Source organism: Panthera tigris, chromosome B1 (genome assembly GCF_018350195.1).
Source record: "Panthera tigris isolate Pti1 chromosome B1, P.tigris_Pti1_mat1.1, whole genome shotgun sequence".
Taxonomy (NCBI): Eukaryota; Metazoa; Chordata; class Mammalia; order Carnivora; family Felidae; genus Panthera; species Panthera tigris.
In genome coordinates, this window is record NC_056663.1 from 69,297,466 (window position 1) to 69,320,978 (window position 23,513).

General features: G+C 36.7%; 1 protein-coding gene across 12 annotated transcripts in view; it reads right to left on the minus strand.

The window, feature by feature from the left end:
* Positions 1 to 23,513, minus strand: part of TMEM144 (transmembrane protein 144) — a 63,682-nt gene that overhangs the window by 21,062 nt on the left and 19,107 nt on the right. For all 12 annotated transcript variants that reach the window (XR_006216711.1, XR_006216712.1, XM_042983701.1 and 9 more), the window contains 8 exons: positions 22,931 to 23,030; positions 20,919 to 20,999; positions 14,710 to 14,791; positions 12,479 to 12,555; positions 10,153 to 10,271; positions 7,482 to 7,601; positions 6,268 to 6,365; positions 2,895 to 2,948 (listed from right to left, as the gene is read on the minus strand). Coding sequence is in view for 10 of the 12 variants with exons in the window: in XM_042983701.1 (XP_042839635.1) it covers positions 2,895 to 2,948; positions 6,268 to 6,365; positions 7,482 to 7,601; positions 10,153 to 10,271; positions 12,479 to 12,555; positions 14,710 to 14,791; positions 20,919 to 20,999; positions 22,931 to 23,030 (731 nt within the window). In the remaining 2 variants the exon portion in view is untranslated. The remainder of the gene's footprint in view (positions 1 to 2,894; positions 2,949 to 6,267; positions 6,366 to 7,481; positions 7,602 to 10,152; positions 10,272 to 12,478; positions 12,556 to 14,709; positions 14,792 to 20,918; positions 21,000 to 22,930; positions 23,031 to 23,513) is intronic.

A 23,513-nucleotide genomic window follows, 5' to 3' on the forward strand; every position in this document is an offset into this window, starting at 1 on the left:
GCCATCAGCCCAGAGCCCGACGCGGGGCTGGAACTCACGGACTGCGAGATCATGACCTGAGCTGAAGTCGGACGCTTAACCGACTGAGCCACCCAGGCGCCCCTGCCCTCTCTCTCTTTATTTTTACATACATACTTGGCCAAACTCACTCTCAAAATTCCAGAGACAATTGCGTTGGAATTTTGTAGAAATCACACTGAATGTGAATTGGAAATAACTGTCTACTGACAGCAGTGAGCTGCTCCCTCAGGAATACGGTGAGCTTCCCCATTTGTTCTGATATTATGTTTTGTAGGAAGTTTTTGTGGGAAATTGAGTGGTTTTATAAATCTAGCATGTTTCTTGCTGATTATTTTCTTATCTTTTAATAATTTCTATAGCTTTCAATAATATTCATTTTCCACTTTTTAATCAGTTATTGGTATTAGAAAGCTATTGATTTTATATTTATCCTATATTTCAACACGTTACCAAATAATCTTATTGGATCTCAAGATTTTCAGCTGACTGTCTTGAATTTTTAACGAAGATAATGTTACATGCAAATGACAATTTTCTCATTTTCTTTCCTACATCTATGTTGGCTCTTTCTTAATTTTATTTTATCACACTGGCTAGGATCTCCAGAAAATATTGAATAACAACAATAATGGAGAAATCTTTTGACTTCCAATTTAAAGAGAAGACCTTTTGTTTTCAGCTTTATTGAGGTGTAATTGAGAGAGAACTTTTGTTTCACCTTAGCTATTTGTTTGCTATTGTTTTTTGACAGACAGCTTTCTCCTATTTGAACATTTTGAAGAGTTTTTTTTCTTAATTAAAAACTGATTTTTAATTCTAGCACATGCCTTTTGAAAAAATATTATCACATAGCTTTTGTCTGTTTATCTAACATTATATTACAGTGATTAATTTGCACATTATAAACTATCCTTGCACTCCACAGTTAAGCCCTACTTGGCCATGGCTTTTCATTAAAAATTTGGTCTGAGCTGTCGTTTTAAAGGTGTCCATAAGCAACAAAAAAAGCTTTCTTTGAATGTCTTTTAGTTCTTTTTAGAGGACTAAGGAATTAACAGTAGGCTCAATGGTTAGGGTTTCTCTCTCCCAAGAGGTTCTTGTAACTAGAAAAGAAGATTTTTGATTCAGTTACATTATTACTGCAGTAGTAACTAAGGTAATTTTCAAATCCTTTATTTTAAATTTATTTTTGGTTTGTGCTTCTTTTTAACTATAACTGCAAATAAACTATGCTCACTTGTGATTTTCTAAGGCTTCAGTATGTTATACTAGATAATAAACACCCAATTTTTAAATAGAAATCATGGGGCACCTGGGTGGCTCAGTCGGTTGAGTGTCCGACTTTGGCTCAGGTCATGACCTCATAATTCGTGAGTTTGAGCCCCGCTTCTGGCTCTGTGCTGACAGCTCAGAGCCTGGAGTCTGTCTTCAGATTCTGTGTCTCCCTCTCTCTGCCCCTTCCCCGCTCATGCTCTGTCTCTCTCTATCTCTCAAAAATGAATAAAAATGTTAAAAAAAATTAAAAAAAATTAAAAATAAATAAATAGAAATCATTACCCTGATTGGGGCAGAGGAAATACTTGCAAAGAGATTACGACATGTTTTGGACATAGAACTACTTTTTGTGGAAAGCAACCCTAACTAAAATAAATGAGAAATGTGTATGAAAGTAATTTATGGCTCTATAAATGTTTTAAGTTGTCTTATGCATAAAAAAAAAAAGATATTGGTGCATATATTCCAAACAAATTTATTATTTTTTAAATTTGAGAATCTTGTACTGTCAAATTATGGTTTTCTAAATCAAAACATTTCATTTAAAATACAGGAAATGATATTTTATATCTAATATTGAATAATCAATCATTTTAAGGATCATCCAGGTATATGGGTCGCCTTTTGGTTCCCAGATATTAGTAACATCAGATTGTCTTAGAACCAGAAATTATTTGTTATAGCTGCAGATTAAGATAGAAAATATTACATCTCTGATGCCTTGACAGAGTGTCTCTAATTTGTATAAATATTTTTTAGTAAAAGCTATTACAAAAATACTATTCACATATGTTCCTCAAATTAAGGTAAATGGGAAAAATTCTGAAAACAATTAAAAAGTATTTTTTTAAGATTTTATTTTTAAGCAATCTCTACACCCAACATGGGGCTTGAACTCATGAGTACAAAATCAAGAGTCACATGCTCCACTGACTAAGTCAACCAGGTGCTCCTACAACAAGTTTTAATGAAAACAACAACAACAACGACACACACACACACACACACACACACACACACCCTAGAAGTATTTAATAAATGCAATTTTAAATCGCCATCATTTACACTTGAAAGAGAAGTGGTAATAGTCCCTTGCTACCCCACCATTTTCTTATAAAGTTGCTGGTTTGCTATGGAGCCTTTGAGAGACATGAGAACCAACAGAAAAATCTATTCCCAAGGTCCATTTGCCTCAGGGATATTTTAATCTTAGAATAAAAAAAATCTTTCATCTGTTTATCTGCCAGATTTTACATTAAGTAAAATTTCCTTCTCATCATATTTTATTGGTTATTTAACCAAAATCTCTTAAAGGAAAATAAAGTCAACTAAAGCATTTTTGGACTGGGGGCTGGGGTGGAAAGAAATATGTTTCATAATAATTATCACAGCTTTAGTATTTTCTTTCCTTGTTAGGGATGATAACATTTTGAACATCTTCACTTGTTAAATCCTTTCATGTGTTTTCTGCCCTGGGCTTAGGAGTCACATACAGTTTTCAGAAAAATAACAGAAACATAGTATTAAACATAGTATTAAATACCTTTCTTACCTGGACCTACCTCTGTTTTCTAAATCTGCCCTTTTCTTGTACATACCTGTATTTCCTTAAACTTGAAGACACCCCACATTGCAGCTATAAATCCTGGACCCTTAAATAAAAAGAAAAGTTCTAATTAGATTAGTTATTTTTCTGTGACGTGTACTCTACATACAGTAAATTGGAGAGATGACCTTATGCTTTGAGTAACTTTTTGCCATGAAAACAATACAACAATATTGTCAGCTTAAACTATTCATAATCTCAGCTCTAATTCAACATTAACCAAGGTAGCATTAGGTAAAAAGTAAAGATTTTTTTGTTTCTTTATGATTTTCATATTTATTGTATTCATGATGCTGTAATATTTTGTGCCATGTAATACTTTTCTTTAATGTTATCTACTTATAATATTTTAATAAACAAATAGTTTATGTTTTTCTAACGAACTTAGGACAATAGAAATAGGATTAATAGAAGTAAGTGTAGAAACCACTGATAACTTTTTTGGGAATGAGGCAATCTCATAATTGAAGAAACTGTAGTATGTTCTCTGAGACCCAGCCAATAATGTACTTTAAAACATTTTTGTGGCGCCTGGGTGGCTCAGTCGGTTGAGCATCCGACTTCAGCTCAGGTCATGGTGTCACGGTTCGTGAGTTCAAGCCCTGCATTGGGCTCTGTGCTGACAGCTCAGAGCCTGGAGCCTGCTTCCGATTCTGTGTCTCCCTTTCTCTCTGTTCCTCTCCACCCCACGCTCTCTTTCTCTCAAAAATAAATAAACGTTAAAAATATTTAAAAAAAAATTCTTAAACTGATACTATTGCACGGTGATGAACTATGTCTAACGTTAAATCCCAACGAATGCTAATGACAGTATTATGGAAAGATACAAAAGCCATGTAAAGATAAATAAGCAATAGGTTTATTCAGACAGGAATAAAATAATATAGGAAAAGGAAATGAGAAGAAGGTAGGAAGGATGATACTGCAGTTTGAAACTTTTAGCTATTAAAGTTTATTAACTTTTTATAGCTGAGAAGGAAAAAAAAATGGAATTTGGTCTTAGTGGAGAAGGTGTATTGTATCAGCATTTTTAGGATTCCTTTTCAAGCTCTGCACAAACTCTGGAAGAGTTTCACATAAACAATTCCAACATGTTTTTCCCCTTCCACTACTCCAACCATCTACACGGCTGGGTCAGCAAAGTTGGACTCTACTCCCGGTATGTAAGCGAGGCAATAAAAATACATTACTCTGTTTATCAGCATCTGGAAGTTTCAACATCAAAAGAGCCAGAGAACTAGGTCAAAGGAACTGTCTTTTATCAGTGACGTAAGGTCCTAAGCCTCAAAATCCAAATCAAACAAGAAGCATCTGCGTCCTTCAGGCAATTCCACACTGACTTGGGACAGGATAAGAGGAAACAATAGAATGGGGGATATAATATTAATGTTATCATGCCAATCACTCAAGAATTTTATCCTCTCTAATCTGAAAATTTATATCCATTCAGAGAACATAATAGAAGGCAATGCCAAAAGGTATCATTGCCCTTTGAGGCTTTTTGGGTGATGATTTCCTAAATATTAGTTTAGACGTGGTCTAAGGGTTATTGTAGGGAGTGATGTGGTTATAGGAATGGTGCTTTGCTAAACATAATGCAAACACAGTTCAAAGTGTGGACATCCTCTTTGATTCAGGCAGAGGAGAGCCAGGTAGGAAGGAGTTTTGGATAAGAAATATAGCTGATTTTTTGGCAATTGGGATTGCATATTTTCCTTCCATAAAATGAATATAAATTGCACATTTGTAAATCAGCCTTTGAAAATGAGGTGAGCTTGAGCTATCTTCAGAAGCCGAGCTTCTGAATAAACTGATTCAGCTTTTAGATTTATCAGAGAAAACTTAGAGCAGAGGGAACAAGCTTGCTCCTGCTACATGGGTTTTTTTTCTTCTGTTTTCTTCCCTCCCACCTCCCTCTCTCTTTTCCTTCCTCCCTCCCTCCTTTCCTCCTTTCCTCCCTCCCTCCCTTCCTCCCTCCCTTCCTCCTTCCCCCCTTCCTTCCTTCCCTCTTTCCTTTTTAATTATCATTTGCTAATAAATAATATAGATGCTGCTTTTAAGAAACTCACAATCTAGTTACCAGTGAGTACATAACAGTGGAAATATATGTACCTGGGAAGAACAGTGCTCCCGGAATTTAAAAAAAAAAAAGTGCTCTTTTGATAAAATAAAATTGATCATATTTATTATTGTTGAAGCTGGGTAATGGGTATGTTTGAAATTTTCCACTAAAAAAAGTTAACGTTAAAAAAATCTAGTTCTCCCAAGAAATGAAATAAAGAAAAATATGAGATCCTTGAGGAAAAGACTGAATCTTGTCTGCATGTGGAAAAGGTTGTTTTTGACTAGAATAATGAAAGTGAAACCAAACAAGAACCTAGTAGTAATGTTGCTCAATTCCCTCAACTCCCAGGAACACCTGTTTTCCCCAGGTAACAAACCCCAGGCACCAGAGGAAGCTCCACCTGGTGGGTGAGAAGACTTTGCTTATATCACGGTGATTCGAGAACAGTCCTTCAGACAGGCAAGTCTCCAAAAGCCACAGTGATTACTCCCACCGACCATCTGCCCATACCTCACCTACCTCAGCAATTTATTTCCACTGAATTAGGCTTTAATGTTTTGTCCTAAGTCTTTACCATAATTTAATACAAGAAAGAGTGATAGAAAAACCAAATCTCTGTCTACTGTAAATTTGTTTGAGGAATATTATTTATTGTTACTCAGTGTCCTCTGTAAAAGGCCCCATGTGATACATTCTATTAAGAATTTAGTGCCAGAAAATAAATGGTCTCTTCTGAGGAAATAATATGTTAAAAAGAATTAGCTACCCCATTAGCTCCCTTTCGTAAGCACAGCGCAAAACTTGATGTTTAATCATATAACTCATCCAGAGACAGTAGTTTGCTTTAGCACTTCCTGAAAGCCTTCTTTAAAAAGTACCAGATGAAGTTCCACATGAGGAGTCTGAAGTACTTTCTGTCTCACAAGGTTTTCATGAGCTTCAAGTGCCAGAATATACACAAGAGCATTTTTAATTTATAAACTGTCATCTAGAGATAAATATTGTTATAAACAGCAAATTACAATGTATCCAAAATAACATTAGGTAAAATGACCAGACAAAAACTGCAAGGATATCAACGATTAATAAACCTGCTAAAATGAGGTTAGCAATGTTCCCTTAGTGGTCAAGGACATGAGACCAGAGGCTGCTGGTGAATCCACATGAAACTATTATACACATCGTACTCTTAAAAAAATCAAACTCCATGACAGTCCTCAGTGATTCACTAGGGTTGCTTCAGAAAAATCAGATTTACCTTTAAAAAACAAAACTGGGGAAAGACGAGTTAGCTACTTACAGCAGTGATTATTGGAAAACTGACCACAGCACTGAGAGAGTGGTTAGCTATGAACCAACAGCAGGTAGCTATTGCCCAAAGAGCTCCTGACAGGAAACCTGAAACACACACAAACAGTGCACACTTACAAGCCACGTTCCTCTCCTGAAAAATCCATGCTCTAGATACAGCAGGAATATTAAGTTGCTCATATCAACGCATTCCCATTGACATTGTCGGCCAACATGGATTTTTGAGCTGTGTTTTATGATAATTTTGGAAACCAAGTCATTTTTTTTTTTTTTGCTTTTGATGGCTGTGGGTATAATTATAAATTTTTTCACTTTCTTGACATTAAATAAAATACCTAATGTTGTGGTTGAGGTAAAGATTGGGTAGTGGAGAAGGACCAAGGGACGATACTGGATCTGAGCATGCTCTGTGAACACCATTTATGCTAAACTATAAACATAAAGATGCTTAGAGCTAAGGGGGAAAAAAAAAGCCTCCTAGAATTTGAAAGAAAATACCAGATATAAATTTCAGGATAGTTTAGCTAAGTGTTCAGTACATATCTTATCATTTTTTATAATGGTATAGCAGCACACATTGACTTTACTGAATCAGGTATTCAAAATGAATCTCTGACATATGTTTTATTTTGTTCTTAAAAAAATTTTGCTTGTGGACTTATGTCCCAAATTGCATTATGGCAAACTCTAAAATAAGTGAGAAAGTGTATGTATTTTTTACCAACAATGCCAAATGGATTAAGCCCAAAGCATGCTATTCAACATATGCTTTTTTCAAACTCTAAAACGGCTTCTTCTTATTTTTCAGAGAAAATGTTTGTTGACCTAAGTGACTACAAATTTCTATTTGTTGACACTTTAAAAAAATAGTCATAGGACTCTGCCTTTTAATAAACATCCTGAGGTAATGAAGAAGAAATAATAAAGTCTGATGGTCAATTTACAAGATATTCTGGTGTAGGAAACCAGTGGATCTTAGATTCACTGCTCAAGTTTCAGGTTCTGTGATGACTAGTATTTCATATCCAGTTTCATGGCTTTTAAATCCTTCATATTTAGTTGTGAGTTGGGTCAAAGCGATTAGGGAATGAACATATACACAGACACACACACACAGGATGGCTTGGTTTCCAGACGACAGTTAATCAAACTAAGTGAGTGTACTCTCACAGAGTAAGATTTTTTTATAGTAAATATTCTTACCTGGCAAGACTGCTTCAGGATATAGCTTAGGGTTATTTTTCATGGCTATACAGTAGGCGAAAAAGTAGACTGTACTTGTAAGAAAGATGCCACTGAAGTGTGCAAAAACATAGTCTAAATCTGAAAATACATATTATAAAACTCTCAAATGTGTCATTCATTTCAAATATATTTAAGGTTCTAATAATAAAACAAATCCACCAAAATTAACCTTAAAAGTAAACAGTCATTAATTATATTTTATTATCCTAGTTTTCTACATGCTGTTTATATGGAATTAAATTAACATATTTAAAACTTAGAAATATAAAGTGGTAAATTAGTTATTATAATCAAGTCTAAAAGACTTTTTTATGATTATCTTGGAAAGATAAATAAGAAACTATAAACATTATGTGAATAAGATCTTCTTTTTAAGAATTGTATTCAGACTGGGGTGCCTAGGTGGCTCAGTCTGTTAAGCATCTGACTCTTGATTTTGGCTCCCATCATGACCTCATGGTACATGAGACTGAGCCCTGCGTTGGGCTCTGTGTTGAGAGTGCAGAGCCTGCTTGGGATTCTCTCTCTCCCTGTCTCTCTGCCCCTCCCCTGCTCACACACATGCTCTCTTTCTGTCTCTTTAAAAATAAATAAACATTAAAAAAAGAATAGTATTCAGACTTAATTTTATCAATGGCTATAGCAAATCTCCAGGTAGACTGTATTTGGGGGGTGTGTGTGAAAAAATTATGGGAGTGCTAATTTTATATGGTGACCAATTTGGAGACCAGCATCTCTGTTGCAGATGACGTTATATGGAAGGATATTCAGGAAGTTATCCCAAAGAGAGTTTTATTCAATTATCTATTATAAATCTCATTACATTATGGTGGCCCAATATCTGAGAAACTGCAGTTCCACTGATTGTTTGATTAGGTTGTACTCTAGTCATACAGACGGGTGTACTATAACTTATCGGCTGGGAAGGCCACATTGGATGTTCCTCTCAACTAAAATTTTGACAAAGATGAGTGGCCATGTTTAAGGAGAAAAGCTTGAGCATCAAAGAGTTTGTCTATTCTTCTAAAATCTTAGACCCTACTTCTGGATCAACACATCTATGGACCACCACAAGAGGCAACATAACACAGTTTTTAAAAGCACAGACCACCTGGGTGGGATCTTCAATCCACTACTTGCTAACTTTGAGACTCAGACAAATTACCTAATCTCTTTCTTAGTTTTCTTAACTGTAAAACAAGGATAATAATGGCATCTAACCAAAAGGTTGCTATGAGGGTCAACTGAGTTATTATTGTAATGTGCTTGGAACAGTGTCTAGCACAGTTCATGTACTACTTACGTGTTTGTTAAATAAATGAAATAAAAAATTATACCTCCATAGGATTATTTTTGAATAAATTGGAATAAGGTGTATTCCTACCAGACTACATTAAAATTGTCATAGGATAGAGCCCTAAGAATTGATTGTACTTTTACATAAAGAGATTGTTGAGTACATTGTTTATTATGTCCCAGGACCAAGAACAACTGTACTCCTGGGTAATTAGTTCTTTTTATCTTGCATTCACTGATTTGTGGGACTGATCTGATTTCCCTTGTGTCTATAAGAAACCTTAGAGCAAAATTTATGGTTCATTTCTAGCCAGTGTACAGATGTGTCACAGAGTTTAGACTCATTCCTGGTTCCATTTTATTTTTTCACTCTTTTTTCTCCTCTTTTAATTTATCCTATGTTACTCTATTTTTATTGTTTTTTTTCCTTTACAAATGAAAAGAATAAAAACACCAAAAGTATTGTATAAAGTCTTATAAAAAAGACAGAAGTTAGTAAAAGATTTGAGTGGTGTTCATGGGGCTGAATATAAAAAGGAAGGAAGAAACAACGGTCTTCCTTCTTCACTCTATCCATTCAATTAACGTTGTTCAAATACCAGCTTTTTTTTTTATCAGTCTTTCCCTCATGACTTTTGCCCTTCAAATTTTCCCTTATCTGAACATAGATCACATTCATTTTCAGTACCATCTAATTTAGAACTTGATTACCCACAATCTCATTCTTTTATAATTTCATTGATGGAAACTATGCTGTAACATAATGATAGGACTGCTGCAGTAGACACCCTTTTATCTCCTGATGAGTCTGTACAAGGCTATTTCACATAGTGTTAAGTTTATACCAGAGAGACTAATTCTATCACTAGAAACTGAGATAACTTGGGAGCCTATGTTGGGCTTTTCAATGCACTACTTTATGCTTTAAAAACAATATCCTCTAACGAGGCTATACTTTGACCTTTAGTTCATTTTAAAGTGATATGTACCGCACTTCAGTTTTTTTTTTTTTTTAAGAGAAGAGTACATATTTTCCCAGAGATTAACTAACTGGAAAATAATCTCTAAATCTTACTATAAAGCCAGGAACCATGTGTTAACATCCAAGTAGCTGATATAAATCCTGACTAAAGTTGATTATATTTATATTTGATGATCATGTGAAAATACGCAAACAGTCCTTTATTACTTTTAATCTTTAGTGACCATTTACAATGAAAAATATCAAATCTATGTGCCAGGATTTACTACGTAATCACATTCTTTTTATATTCTTAAGTAGAAAAACAGGTGTGGAGTTTATTTATAAAGTAAAATAATGTTTTACTCTTACCATACTGGCTTGCCCCTGTGTATATGCTATCATTTCTTTTGCTGTGGTCCTTTATATAAATGATTGGCACAAACGTAGACCCGTAGAGTATTCCAGATATCACTGCAAGACTGCAGCCCCTTAAAAAACAAATACATCACTGCTAATCTTGACCCACAGCAGTATTTCTGACAAACACACAAATGGAATCATAACGAAAGCATGCTTCAGAGTATAAATCACAAGCAGTTAAGCAGAAATCACTCATCTATCTCAAGCTCCATGACTGTCAAAAGTCAAAGAAATACCCTGCAGGGTCAGAGCAGCATCAGGGCACAGACTGAAGCTTTGGTCCCCCACTGTTTAATAGTGGATGTACACAATTTACAGAAGTTATAATGGAATAGCATTGTAAATTGTCATTACATAGATAGGACGATTGCCTTCATAATAAACTTGGCTCTCTAAATATGAACGATTTGTGAACTGATGCTATGCCCTCTGCTTCTTTTTTAACCAATAACACCCAGCACAGGGCTAGGATAGACAAAATACTAAATGCATGCTTGTTCAAAACAATGATGGAAATCCACAGACTTGCCTATGTCAACTATGCCTTAGTCAACTACGGCATGGTCAAGAAATGCTGATTTAATAACATAATTTGGATATTTGCAGTAAAACATTACTTTTTGTAAAAAGAGAATATTTCATCTTAGCACGGGGTTCATGTTGACTCCTCAGACTTGGGCCTTATTCACATGAAGCAAGTATTCCCAATAATCTTAAGGAGAGATGATTAATATTTTGGAACAATCCCTTTAAGTTAATACAAAGGATAATGGCATGAAACAGGAAAGTTTTAGGCAAAAAAAACAAAACAAAACAAAAAAAACCCAAAACCAAACAAACAACAAAGCCAAACAAACAAAAACCAAACCCATTTCTTTCCAAGCTTAAAAACATATTCTTAAAGTTTATTTTAATAGGAGCTCACAGGGCCCATCAGCTCTATCCACACTGGAAATCCCTGTGTCCTGGTGAAGCCTGGAGCACATAGTCCTGAAAGGGGTATCTCAGGCACAGACTGGACTAATAGATCAGGTCTAGCCAATCATGAGACAATCAAAAATGGTCAGAGAAAGACAGGTATCACATGATTTCACTCATATGTAGAATTTGGGAAACTTAGCAGATGATCATAGGGGAAGGGAAGGAAAAACAGAGAGAGAGGCAAACCATGAGAGACTCTTAAATATAGAGAACAAACTGAGGGTTGATGGGGGTGGGGGCTAAATGGTGACGGACATTAAGGAGGGCACTTATTGGAAGGAGCACTGGGTGTCATATGTATGTGATGAATCACTGGATTCAACTCCTTAAGCCAAGACTACACTGTATGTTAACTAACTTGAGAATTAAAAAATAAATATACATTAAAAATGGTTTTCTTAACAATCCCTTAAGAAGGGAGAAACTTTGCGAAAAAATGTGGTTTTTTTGAGAGACCGGTTTTACTTCGAAGCAAAAACAGCAACATGTTCATCTTCCAAAGCGTATTTGTGAGCTCATTCTTTCATTCACTCAACTGATTTAAACATTCATCGAGCATTTGTTATGCACCAGGCACTGCCTCTTTCCCACTGTGAGAATAGTGTACATACTAACAGAGGAAATGCTTTATATTCTTAAAGCGCTTATGTGTGTCACCACAGAAGGTCCAAAACAGTCATTGACTAAATCGCAAGCTATATGCTTACACATTTTCACATTGCTCTGTGAATCCAAAAACGTCCCACAAGAAACTCTAAAACACAGGGGCTGATGGTAAGCCAAACTCTCTCAGTCTTTATGATTATGGGGGGTAGAACTACATGGACCCAGAGTATACTACTATATTTGAAAATGAATATCGTGAGATTATAAAATCGTCTAACACATGAGTGTAGGGACTTCCAGCGGACGGCAGGCCTCCTGGGCAGTGCAGTATTAGAGAAGTGTATTGCCTAATTCGACTGTGATTGCTGAGAGCGTATCGGTCACTCTGTGCTGTGGCCTATATTACCTCTTTTACTTTAGGCACAAAATTGTTGCAAAATGAGATTGCTTTAGTCAGCTTCTTATTGGCCAGAGATACTGCAGTAGCTTAAGAATTCCATGAAACACTGAGATCAAGGACCTCTGTACCTAAAAACTCAGCAGAGGACAAGAAGGTCTCTCCACCATCAAACTACAGGAGTCAGAGCTTATGTTACCATTTTCTTCTTGAACTCAGATGAGTATCACTTCACTCCAGTAATCCTTGCTTTACCCAAATATGAAAGAGAATAACGGAACCTCTTCTTACACTATGCGCTGTTGCAGTGTGGAGAGTTTATCCACCCAGGAATAGTCACGACAGGGATCTTGAATTTTGTTGATCACCTATTGAAAATATTGGCATGAACCAAAACAAAAACAGCATTCCTTGATAATCACATTGGTGACAAAAAGATTTTCAGTGTTTTTCTCTTCTTTCCCAAACATACTTTAAAATATGAACAATTGACATTATGCATTCTGATTCTGTGGATATCTCCAGACTCAAATGTTTCTGATTCTGTTCCTCTTTCATTCAGAATGGTTTGGCAGTTGGCAACTTCTCTGTTTAAATTTTTTCAGTTTAATACATGGCTACTTTGATACACCTATCAAAAGTGACAGAAGTTAACAATGCTTGTGTTTCTTTTGCATATTTTAGTAATCTGTTAAAAAAATTAGAACCAAGGAAAACTCAGACTCTTCTACGGAATACCTAAGATTGATAGGCAGTTTTCTTAGTTTTTGTTTTTGTTTTTGTTTTAACTGAATTAATAAAACATGTCCAGCCATGTTTCATGATTAGGTTAATATTCTGAGTCAATAAAAATTATAGGCAAATTTATAATATTTATAATATTGAATAGGATCATCTTTGCCTTTTGGCTAAAGTTTACTTGATGTAATACTCTTACTGCTCTTGTAAGAGATAAGAAGTAAGATTTGAATTCTTTATCATGTGTTAAGTCAAGTTTTCCTTTGGCAATACTGCTTTCTTTTGTTTTTTTTTTTTTTTTATTTTTTTTTTTTTTATTTTTTTTATTTTTGGGACAGAGAGAGACAGAGCATGAACGGGGGAGGGGCAGAGAGAGAGGGAGACACAGAATCGGAAACAGGCTCCAGGCTCCGAGCCATCAGCCCAGAGCCTGACGCGGGGCTCGAACTCACGGACCGCGAGATCGTGACCTGGCTGAAGTCGGACGCTTAACCGACTGCGCCACCCAGGCGCCCCAATACTGCTTTCTTTTGTGATGAGGAGTTCATAATGTATGGTTGTGTAATACCCAATCATGCTGCTTATGTATCTTTACACTTGGTTTGCTCATATCCCTCCATCTTGCTTAGGAAAATCTAAGGCAGTTAGCCTACAATTTATCTTGTACCAGGTGGCATTTCTTTTCTCGTTCTCTCCCTTGGCTTGAAGAGTGGTTTGAAGATTCAGGAGGTATCCGAATCCATAGGGTAGGTAAGGAACATGGGAATGCTCCTTAACTCAGTCTCAATTTGTCCCTTCTCTCTGTGACATTTTCCAGAATAGAGATGTCTATGGGTTAGCAAATCTCTTTCCCTTATACTTCAGCTAATTATTAGTTAACTTTTTCAACCTAACTAAGGGTTCAGTCACCTTATTTGATGAGGGTTTTGATAGGGGAAGAGGGAAGAGAGAAGAAAATGTTAATTTTGAAGTAAGGAGTACAGGGAGCACCCTCAGGGAGGCAGTACGTCAGTGGGGGTGTGGGATTCCAGTTTCAGAGGGCATCTGGATAGCAATGGAGCCATGGCAGCTAGGAGAGCTACTTGAAATAGAAAGGACTAGAGTCTGGGCTCATGGCAATGGGGGTTCGCCCTGAAGTCATTTCTGTGTATGTGGTCACTGGAACCTGTCTTCTGTCAGATCTCTTATAAATGTTGTCCCTATTTAATCTAGATTTGCTACTCCAGACTCATTTAGGTTCTTCAAACTCAACCAGTGATTTGTTACATCTTTCTTGTCTTTATCTTTGAGTGGAAAAGGATGTGGCAAAAAGAGAAAAAGGAAGAAAATCAAGTCCTACTCCAACTTCCCTATGACTTGATTTATCCTTTCACTGGCTGCCTTTGATCTATTTCCCACTACTCTCTCAGGGCCTTACTTTCAGACCTCCTTCCTCTCTCTTACTAAAGTAACTTTCACATTCTTCTTCAGCCTTTAGGGTCTTCTTATTACAGAAATCCTTAAGCCATTCCAAAATATGGGCTTGTTTATACATCTCCCAGTTGGGATCTACCAATAATAGATAGAAGTAGGTCTCTGTGATTGGTGAAAAGCTTTCCTATGGCAATCTTGATGGATCACTACCTAGACCTAACTATAATAAATATGTAATATGAAAACATATTTTAGACAGCCCGGATGAAGGAAAAAAAGAACTACTTTCCCATCTGTGTTTCAAATCTATGCACTTCCCTTTTACCTTAATTTTATGTTTCAAATCATATGGTTTTTCATATTCTACTCACATGCTCTGTCATTAACGGTGTGGTGTCCACAGAACTCGCGCTACTTGGTATTTCACTTTTGATGAACAAAAATATGAAAGCACTGTAACAAAAGTAAATTTTAGTGATGGTTATCATAAGCCTGGTTCATATCAAACTGCCTGCATTTTATGAGAAAACAGCTTAAATCTAGTCCTGATGATATGATTACTTCCAAACTGCCTCTTCAGTGGCCCTGCCATTTCTCTAGAACCGCCATTCTGTTTGACATCTCTCATTGTCCTTAATTGCAACAAGTTAGAGGCTTAACTTATAAGATTTCCCCTCAAATCAGATTTTTCTCTTGATTTTATTGTTTCAGCCAATAGCTGCATCTTTCTTTTAATTCTTACTTAACTCTGGAATCACATGGTAAAAAATTACCTTGAATGAAAACCACCTTGAATGACTATTTTGCACCTATGATGCCAACAAAACCCTAAAAGTTTAAGAGCATCCTCAGGTGGACAAACAATAGAAGACAGATAACCACTGATGTGAGTGCAGAACTATACAATCCCCACTGAGGAGACTCTGGGGCCCTAGAACACGGTACACCCACACTCAGGTGAGGCCACATGGTTACACAATGGGATGCTACATGGCTACAAAAAAAGAAATGAGGCTGACCTCTGTGCTCTGATATGGAAAGATCTCCAGAGTATATTTTAACAAATAAAACACACACACATAAGCCTGATGATTTTTTCCCGTTTAGCATTCTCTCATAATGCATTGTCTATTCGCGTCCAGTATCTTTGCAACAAATGTTTCACTTAACACTGACTTTTGAACCATGCAAATACGTTAAAATGTGTTAAAATACTGAATGAACTTCAGAAAATTGACACCTTTGGTATACTTTTGGCATTCCTTTAAAAAATTTTTTTATGTTTTTATTTATTTATTTATTTATTTATTTATTTACTTTTGAGTGAGAGACAGAGTGCAAGTAGGGGAGGGGCAGACAGAGAGGGAGACACAGAATTCGAAGCAGGCTCCAGGCTCTGAGCTGTCAGCACAGTGCCTGATGTGGGGCTTGAACTCATGGACCATGAGATAATGACTTGAGCTGAAGTCCGACGTTTAACCGACTGAGCCACCCAGATGCCCCTTGGCATTCCTTTTAAAAACATGCTTGCATTGTTCAAAAGTTAAGACAAGATAAGCTTTCAAAGTACATATGATGCTGAAATAGTGTAGGTAGCTAAGTGCACAATAGTGCATATAATGTGTTATTTTTTAAATACAAATTAACATTTCTTAGTTTCCTTAGTTCAGTCTCTCACATGCTTTAAAATCTTGAATGGTTCCATATTCTTTTCGATTGCAAATTTAACTTTCCTTTTTGAATTTTATTACTCTCTGCATTATGTTCCTAACAACCTACTTGACATAGTTCTCCACATGGACTTTCATCCCTGACCGGTCCCTGTTTCAGCTTCTCTTTCACCCTCTCCAACCACCTGCTCCTGCTTGTGTTTCTTCCTTAGCTAGACACACCACCAACTCCCCTTTTATTATCCAAACTAAAGAATTGAAGTGCTGAACTTGAGAAGAACCCTCCTCCCTCCCAGCTCAGTCCTCACAGAATCTTCCTCTTCTCTGAATCCCCACAACACTAAGGATAGTCATCACGTAATCCAGACCATTTACCACAAGTCCTCGTAGACTTTTTTCTCTACAGGTTTTCTAATTCAATGGAAGATGTGATATCCTTCAAAGTTCTCAAAGTACTTAACACTCCGTAAAAACGAATGCATAAAAACCTAATTAAATGTGTATTTCTTAGTTAAACATGTGCTTACATACATGTTAATTTGCAAAGCTATCATTAGACATTTCAACTGCATTTTCCTCACAAAGTTACAGTAAAAACCCTCTACTTTGTATCGACCAGTGTGTCTTCGTAATAACAGTACAGTATGGTAGAAATACTTGAAGGGTACCAATGAAAGTCTTTGAGTGTTTCTTCAAACAACTGTACGACTCGGCAACAATTCCGTTAGCCTCTCTGACCCTCAGCTTTTTTTATCTAAGGAAATGGGGATGTACCCACTTTTTCATCTAAGGAAATGGGGGTGTACCCACTTAATTCTTTATAGAAAAGAATTCATAAAATTTTCAGTGTACTTTTTGGAACATGATAAAATCTCAAAACAGGTTAGTAAATAAAGAGTCTATTGGACGGAAGAGGGAGTTTTGAGCATGAGGAAAAAAAAAATCAAGACTAAGCAATCAGTGTTCTTAGCTTGTGTGAGTAGTGTTTGTCATAAAATAGGTAAGTCATCTCGATTAGATCAAGAGGGGGTACAGGGCACTAAATTAAGACAAGGTAATGACATTTAATTTATGTATGTGGACATAAAACCAAATAGATCACAAGGTCTTTTGGGCTACAGACTTACAGAACTTGGTACAGTGTGCCAGACACAAAGTTTCACAATAAAGTCTATGAATATTGTCAAAAGCATGGAAAAAAAATCAATATGTTTCACCTAGGGGTGCTTCTCTAAATTTTCAACCTTTCCAGTTCCCCTAGATTTGTGACCCTATACATCTTACTATTAGTAAAACTGGTGTATTTGTTTTTACACTCACAACTGAATTCAACAAACCTTTATTGAGCAGCTATTAAGTGTCAAGCACTGTGGCAAAGTCTAATGGTGATGGTGGGAGAGATGGTATAACAGAAAATAACAGACTTTGCCCTTCAGGATCTCGAAGTTCAAGGATAAAGGAACTGTGTGAATAATACAGAACAGACCCTGAGAATTTCCGTAATAGAAGAAATACAAAATGCAGTGGAAGTTCAGGAATGACTCATTTGCATTAGGAAGAAATCAAGAAAACAACACATAAGGTGGAAAATCTCCATTGATGTGTAAGGGTGGCCACAGAGGCTGAGGAAAGGGTCTTAGGGCTGAGGGAAATGTCTGCAGCATGTTGTGCTAAATAATCGTGACTCAATGACTTGACAATACAGGGACAAGGCTGATCTAAGAAGAAGGGTTGAATCTGTAACTGTGGAGGACATGCCAGATTAAGGAGACAGATTTATTCTGAATCCAATGGGGAGTCTTCCAAGGTTCTTAACCAGAAGAATGATGACTGATTTGATAGCAGATACGAGCAAGTTAATCCGGCAATAGGAAAAACTGGAATTAGGGAAAGTAGATGTGAGAGATTTTTATAATCATATATAGGTGGATATATCATAGGGAATTGGTGGAAAGGAGAGGAAGAGCCTGTGAAACATTAAGAAAAAATTTTGCAGCAGGATTAGATACAGGATGGGGTATGAAAGGAAAAAAAACTCAAGATGACTAAGGTTTTGAATTTGAATAACTGTGGCTAATACATTCTACAAGAGGGGAAACACAGGAAGAGGAAAGAGTCTGCAGGGAAGGGTAGAAAAAGAAAAGCAATTCGGACTGCGAAATACTGAAGGCAGAGAGAAAAGAACTAAAAGTCTAGTGTTTGTGGAATGCTGACCATGTGCCTGACCCACCAGGGTCCTCTTCCGTGCCTTATCTCACTTCAGATTGGGTGTGAGGGGTGCCTGAGGGGCATCTATGTAGAGATAGAAATGTATAGCTTGGTCCGTAGTTAGATATAAGGACTGTGGCTCTGAAGAAAAGTAATGGCCAGAAACAAAAATTGGATTTCCTCACAACACGACTCTCCAGGATAAGCAAGTTAAGTGAGAAAAAAACGGGGAACAGACTCAAGGATAATCCAAAGCATTTTTTAATTGGAAAGGAAATCTGCTTTTTTATGAACTCTGACTTCTGGATCTTCATTAAAGTTTAAGAGAACATTGTTTCTTAGTTTCAGCTCTACTCCCATCACCCACCCTTGTATATTCTCTCCCGAACCATGGATACTAGAAGGCTGAAAACTGTATCTTCCCAAACTGTATTAGCAGTTAGGTTTGCCAAGGGGAGGCATACAGATAGGCTTAAAGGTTGGGGGAAGCCATTTTGTTTTGATGGTGGCTCTGGTGGTTTCAGGAGCAGTGGTAACTCAGGGCAGAGGTAACCGTATTGATTGGAGAGTGAGCCCCAGGGCTTTGGGAAGAGCCCCTTCTCCTTCTGCTTCACTGGGCCTTATCACAATTTTGTAAAAAAATTCGCTATGTGAAATCCTCTGCTGTTTAAAATACACAGAGTGGTTTTGGTTGTAGAACCTGACTGATACTTACCTTACATATAGGAAAAATGTAAGGTTAGAAATAATCTAACCAATCCTTTAAAAACTGGACTGTATAGACAATAGGAGCAATGGCTTCAGTTTTAAAAAGAAAAGCAATATCCCAAACAAATGTGACTGCATTCCAAATTTCCTTATACTGGCCATGAAACTCCAAGATTTTTCAGTGGATGCCCTTTGAGATTTAACTGAGTTAAAATGATGAAATGAAAGTTTCCAGAAGGGCTGCTTGGTAAAGAAACATAGAAGGGAGCTGGAATGCACTGCAGGAAGAGAGCATTACATTTCTGTACCACAGACCAAGCTTCAAACCAAGCCGCGTGATCCCCCAGGTGCACTGACTAGTTTACCACAGAGTTGAACAACACATGCCCACGGGGAAAACAGTGATTGAACATGAACTAGTTATTAATAAAAGTATGATTATTATAATAAAAATTACCCAATTTATAGAGGATTAGCCATGTGTCTAGCAATATACAAAGCACGTAACATATTTCTATTCATTTCCTCTTCAAAATATCTGACAAAGCTGGCACAATTATTATCCCCACTTTAACCCCAGATGAAGAAACCAAGGCTTGGAGAAATTAAGAGATTCGCCCAAGGTCATACGTGTAGAGGTGGTAGAACATGAATAATTTGCAATTTTAGAGAATGTGCACTTTCTAAAGAAAGAAGAAACATGGAGAGAAACAATGCCTGATGGACTGAGTAAATTGGCCTGAAATTACCATTAAGTCAAACCTAAGGCCTGCTGCATTACAATTTGGGGGTGTAAAGAAATTGTTTTTGAGAGAGATGTTCAAAGCTAGTATGCTGTATGAATTGTACAAAATACATAAAATCACCTCTAGCCAAAAATGTCAGGAATCTGCTATTTTAGAATAATCTATGTTATTTCTTCTCCAATTGGCCTGGAACCACTCTCTTAGGCAACATTTCAATGACAAAGAGATTGTTCCTGAATGTGGCTGGGGAAAAGCCATCATTGCAGGAGGAAGAGAAATATAGTGTTCTGTCCCTGAAGAATAAAAAAGTACTAAAATCTTTCCAGGCAGTGCCATCCATTATGTGAAGCACTGACAGGGTATATAAATGGAGTTGAGAAAGGAAAGGGGACTGAATTTAAGGTGACCTAATTCCTGTTGGAGTTTTATTGATTGACCACTGCCATATAGAGATTTAAAGTCATTTTCATCCTCATTCATATAGTGCATACCACTAGATACAGATACATCCAAAAATACATATTTATATGAGTATGTGTTTTCATACATGAGACAGTAGTTATCTAACTGGGGTAAGAAGAGGAGATTAGGTGGCAGGAATGTGGAAACTCGGTGGCAAAGAATAAGCAAGTAATGCTAAGAGGAGAGAATCAATGGCTATTCCAGGGGCATCATAACATTTATTAATATAGTATTTAAAAAAATTCTAATGTTTATTTATTTTTGAGAGAGAGAGAGCAACCGAGTGTGAGTGGGGGAGGGGCAGAGAGAGAGGGAGACACAGAATTTGAAGGAGGCTCCAGGCTCTGAGCTGTCAGCACAGAGCCTGACGCGGGGCTCGAACTCACGAACTGTGAGATCATGACCTGAGTTGAAGTCGGACACTTAACTGACTGAGCCACCCAGGCACACCTATATAGTATTTTTTAGTTTGCAAAATAATGTGCTATTTGATTCTAATTCATGAGCTATGTACTGTGATTTTTCTAAAAAGTCACAGATAATGAAAATGAGCTTCAAAGCAGCTGATTTTCCTGAAGTCTCAGAGCTTTTGAGAACTAAAACAGGGCCTGTGACCCCAGACCTGACCCTTTTTGTCCTCAAAATCTGTGAATATAGATAAAGAATCTGAGGACAAATCATGTCACTTTTATGAAATGCAGTCTTAAAAAAATGTAAACACACTGAGATCTCTGAAAGATATTCTAGATGTCTGGAAGAACGGTTAAATTAGAAATGACTGTGTACCTTACTACCGATAATCCAGCTCCAATGTAATTTAGCACTGGTTTTGACACTTCTTCTGCATCCATTCCAAACCAGCCAAACCTAGAATTGAGAAAGTTACATCACATTTTTTTGAAAATGTGTTCACCATAGTGTTTAAGAGCATGGACTCAGGGTCAGATTCCTGGATTCAAATCCTAAATCCCTCTCTTACTAACTGTGACTTGAATAAGTTAACTATGTTTACTGTGCTCAATTCCCCATGTTTAAAATGGGGTACCCATATGGTCGGTATAATTATTATACATATACCTTCCTTCATATGAAGATTCAATGAGTTAGTATATGTAAAATTGGATGTTCTTTTCTTACTAAGACTAAGAAAGAAGGAAGACAAAATAAATGATTGAGTAATTGAATGCCGATTCATTGGCTGCAATTTTGTATAGGGTTTATTGAAACAGACTTTTTTTTTTCAATATATGAAATTTATTGTCAGATTGTTTTCCATACAACACCCAGTGCTCATCCCAAAAGGTGCCCTCCTCAATACCCATCACCCACCCTCCCCTCCCTCCTACCCCCCATCAACCCTCAATTTGTTCTCAGTTTTTATGAAACAGACTTTTAAATAACTGCTTGGTTAAGGATCACTCCTTTTTGGCATCACCTTAATTTTTTTTTTTTTTTCATGGCTTGACTTTATAGCGATGATTACCAACAATCACTGTGAACCATTCAGGGCAAGAGTGAAAGAGGCAATAACAAAAAGCAAAAGAAAATAGCACTTGTAAGGTTGGAGGTCAGTTTGTTTTGTTATTACTGAGGTTGTTATAATGCTTTGAGAGGGAAGAGGAGAACAAAAAGTAAGGTAAGGGTGACATCCTCCCTGCTTCTTCTTCTTTTTTTTTAAGTTTATTTATTTATTTTTGGAGAGAGAGAGAGAGAGAGAGAGAGAGAGAGAGAATTCCAAGCAGGCTCTGCACTGTCAGCACATAGCCCGATGTGGGGCTCGAACTCACAAACCGTGAGATTATAACCTGAGCTGAAACCAAGAGTCGGATGCTTAACCGACTGAGTCACCCAGGCACCCTGACATCTTCCCTTCTACTTGTCTTCCCAAACTCCACTTAAGTGTTCATTTTAATGCTTAACAAGGGCAACACAAATAGAACTTTCTATGATGATGGGTCACTTCTACTGGTGCACTGTATACCAGGGTAATTTCTAGCCACATATGGCTATTGAGCTCTTGGTATATGGGTAGTGTGGCTGTGAAACTGAATGTTTAATTTTATCAAATTTTAATTAATTTAACTTTGAATATAAATGGACACATATGGCTTCTGGTGACCCTGTTGGACCCCTCTGGAGCTGAGGTTGGCATACTTTTTGCTAAAGGGCCAGAGAGTAAACACTTTAGGCTTTGGGAGCCAGATTGTCTCTTGGGAGCCAGACCGTCTACTCAACTCTACCACTATGGTGTAAAAGCAGTCATAGACAAAACGTAAATGGATGGGTTTGTTTGTGTTACAAGAAAACTTTATTTATAAAAATGGCTGGTTTGGTGACCCTGACCCAGGCTCTAGAAAGAAGATGTGCTTTAAGACTAGAAGGTCTGGATTTGAAGCATATCTTATTCATTCTGTGATATTCAGCAGGTTATTCAACCTCTTTGGTAGCTCTCTAATAAGGTAGTGCTTACCTCATCTTTGTAAAAATGAGAGGAGAATGATGCATATAACGTGTCCAGCAAATTGTCACACAACAAAAAGGGAAAATAAACACCAGTTCCCTTCCTCTCTCCCTTTTTCTGTTCTAAGGAGATAATTCTTTACTATATCTTAACCAATATCTAGACCAGATATTAGAACTTAGAGCAAAGAATAATTATAAGTAGCATATTTTATGTGTATGGCTTACCAGCTATAATCTCTGTGAGGTTAAGAACCATTATTCCTCTCAGCTAGCCCAATCCCTACGACTTGTCTTACATGAGTGTAGAGAATCTTACAGAAATTGTTTTCTGTTACCTTGAGCTTGCCCAGCCAGTTAAGGCATTAAAAGATCCCCAGATTAATATTCCAAGGCCTAAACCAATGGTTTTGATAATTGGGACAACAGCAATATTCCCTGTAGATGTAACATACAGAAAAAAATATGTTATTTCTAATAGAAAAAAATACATTTACAAATTGAATTAGTTTTTAACTTCAACTGAAGCTTATGAGATTTTGACAAATTTAGTAAAGTACAATTCCTTACTTTTTAAATAAAATAACTACATTTTTGGCATTGAACTCATGGTTATGATTGCTAAAAGAAATAAACATAAGACAAAATCTTACAAAGAAAAATATCAAATTAGCTCTTTGCCTAGTAGCATCAATGCTTTTTATCCTTAACATAGGTCTCTATTCTGTAACTTTTTGCAGAAGCTGTCAATGATAACATTAGTGTCAACAGTAACATTAGTCTTAGACTTGAACCAGGGCCACCACTGGTAGAAGTTTCTGGCCCAATATGGCCCCAGACTTTGCTCTTCCATGCTCACTGACTTGTCTTTTGGAATCCTGCATTCATTGCTTTGTGCTCTGGAAGGTCACTCAAGGCCAA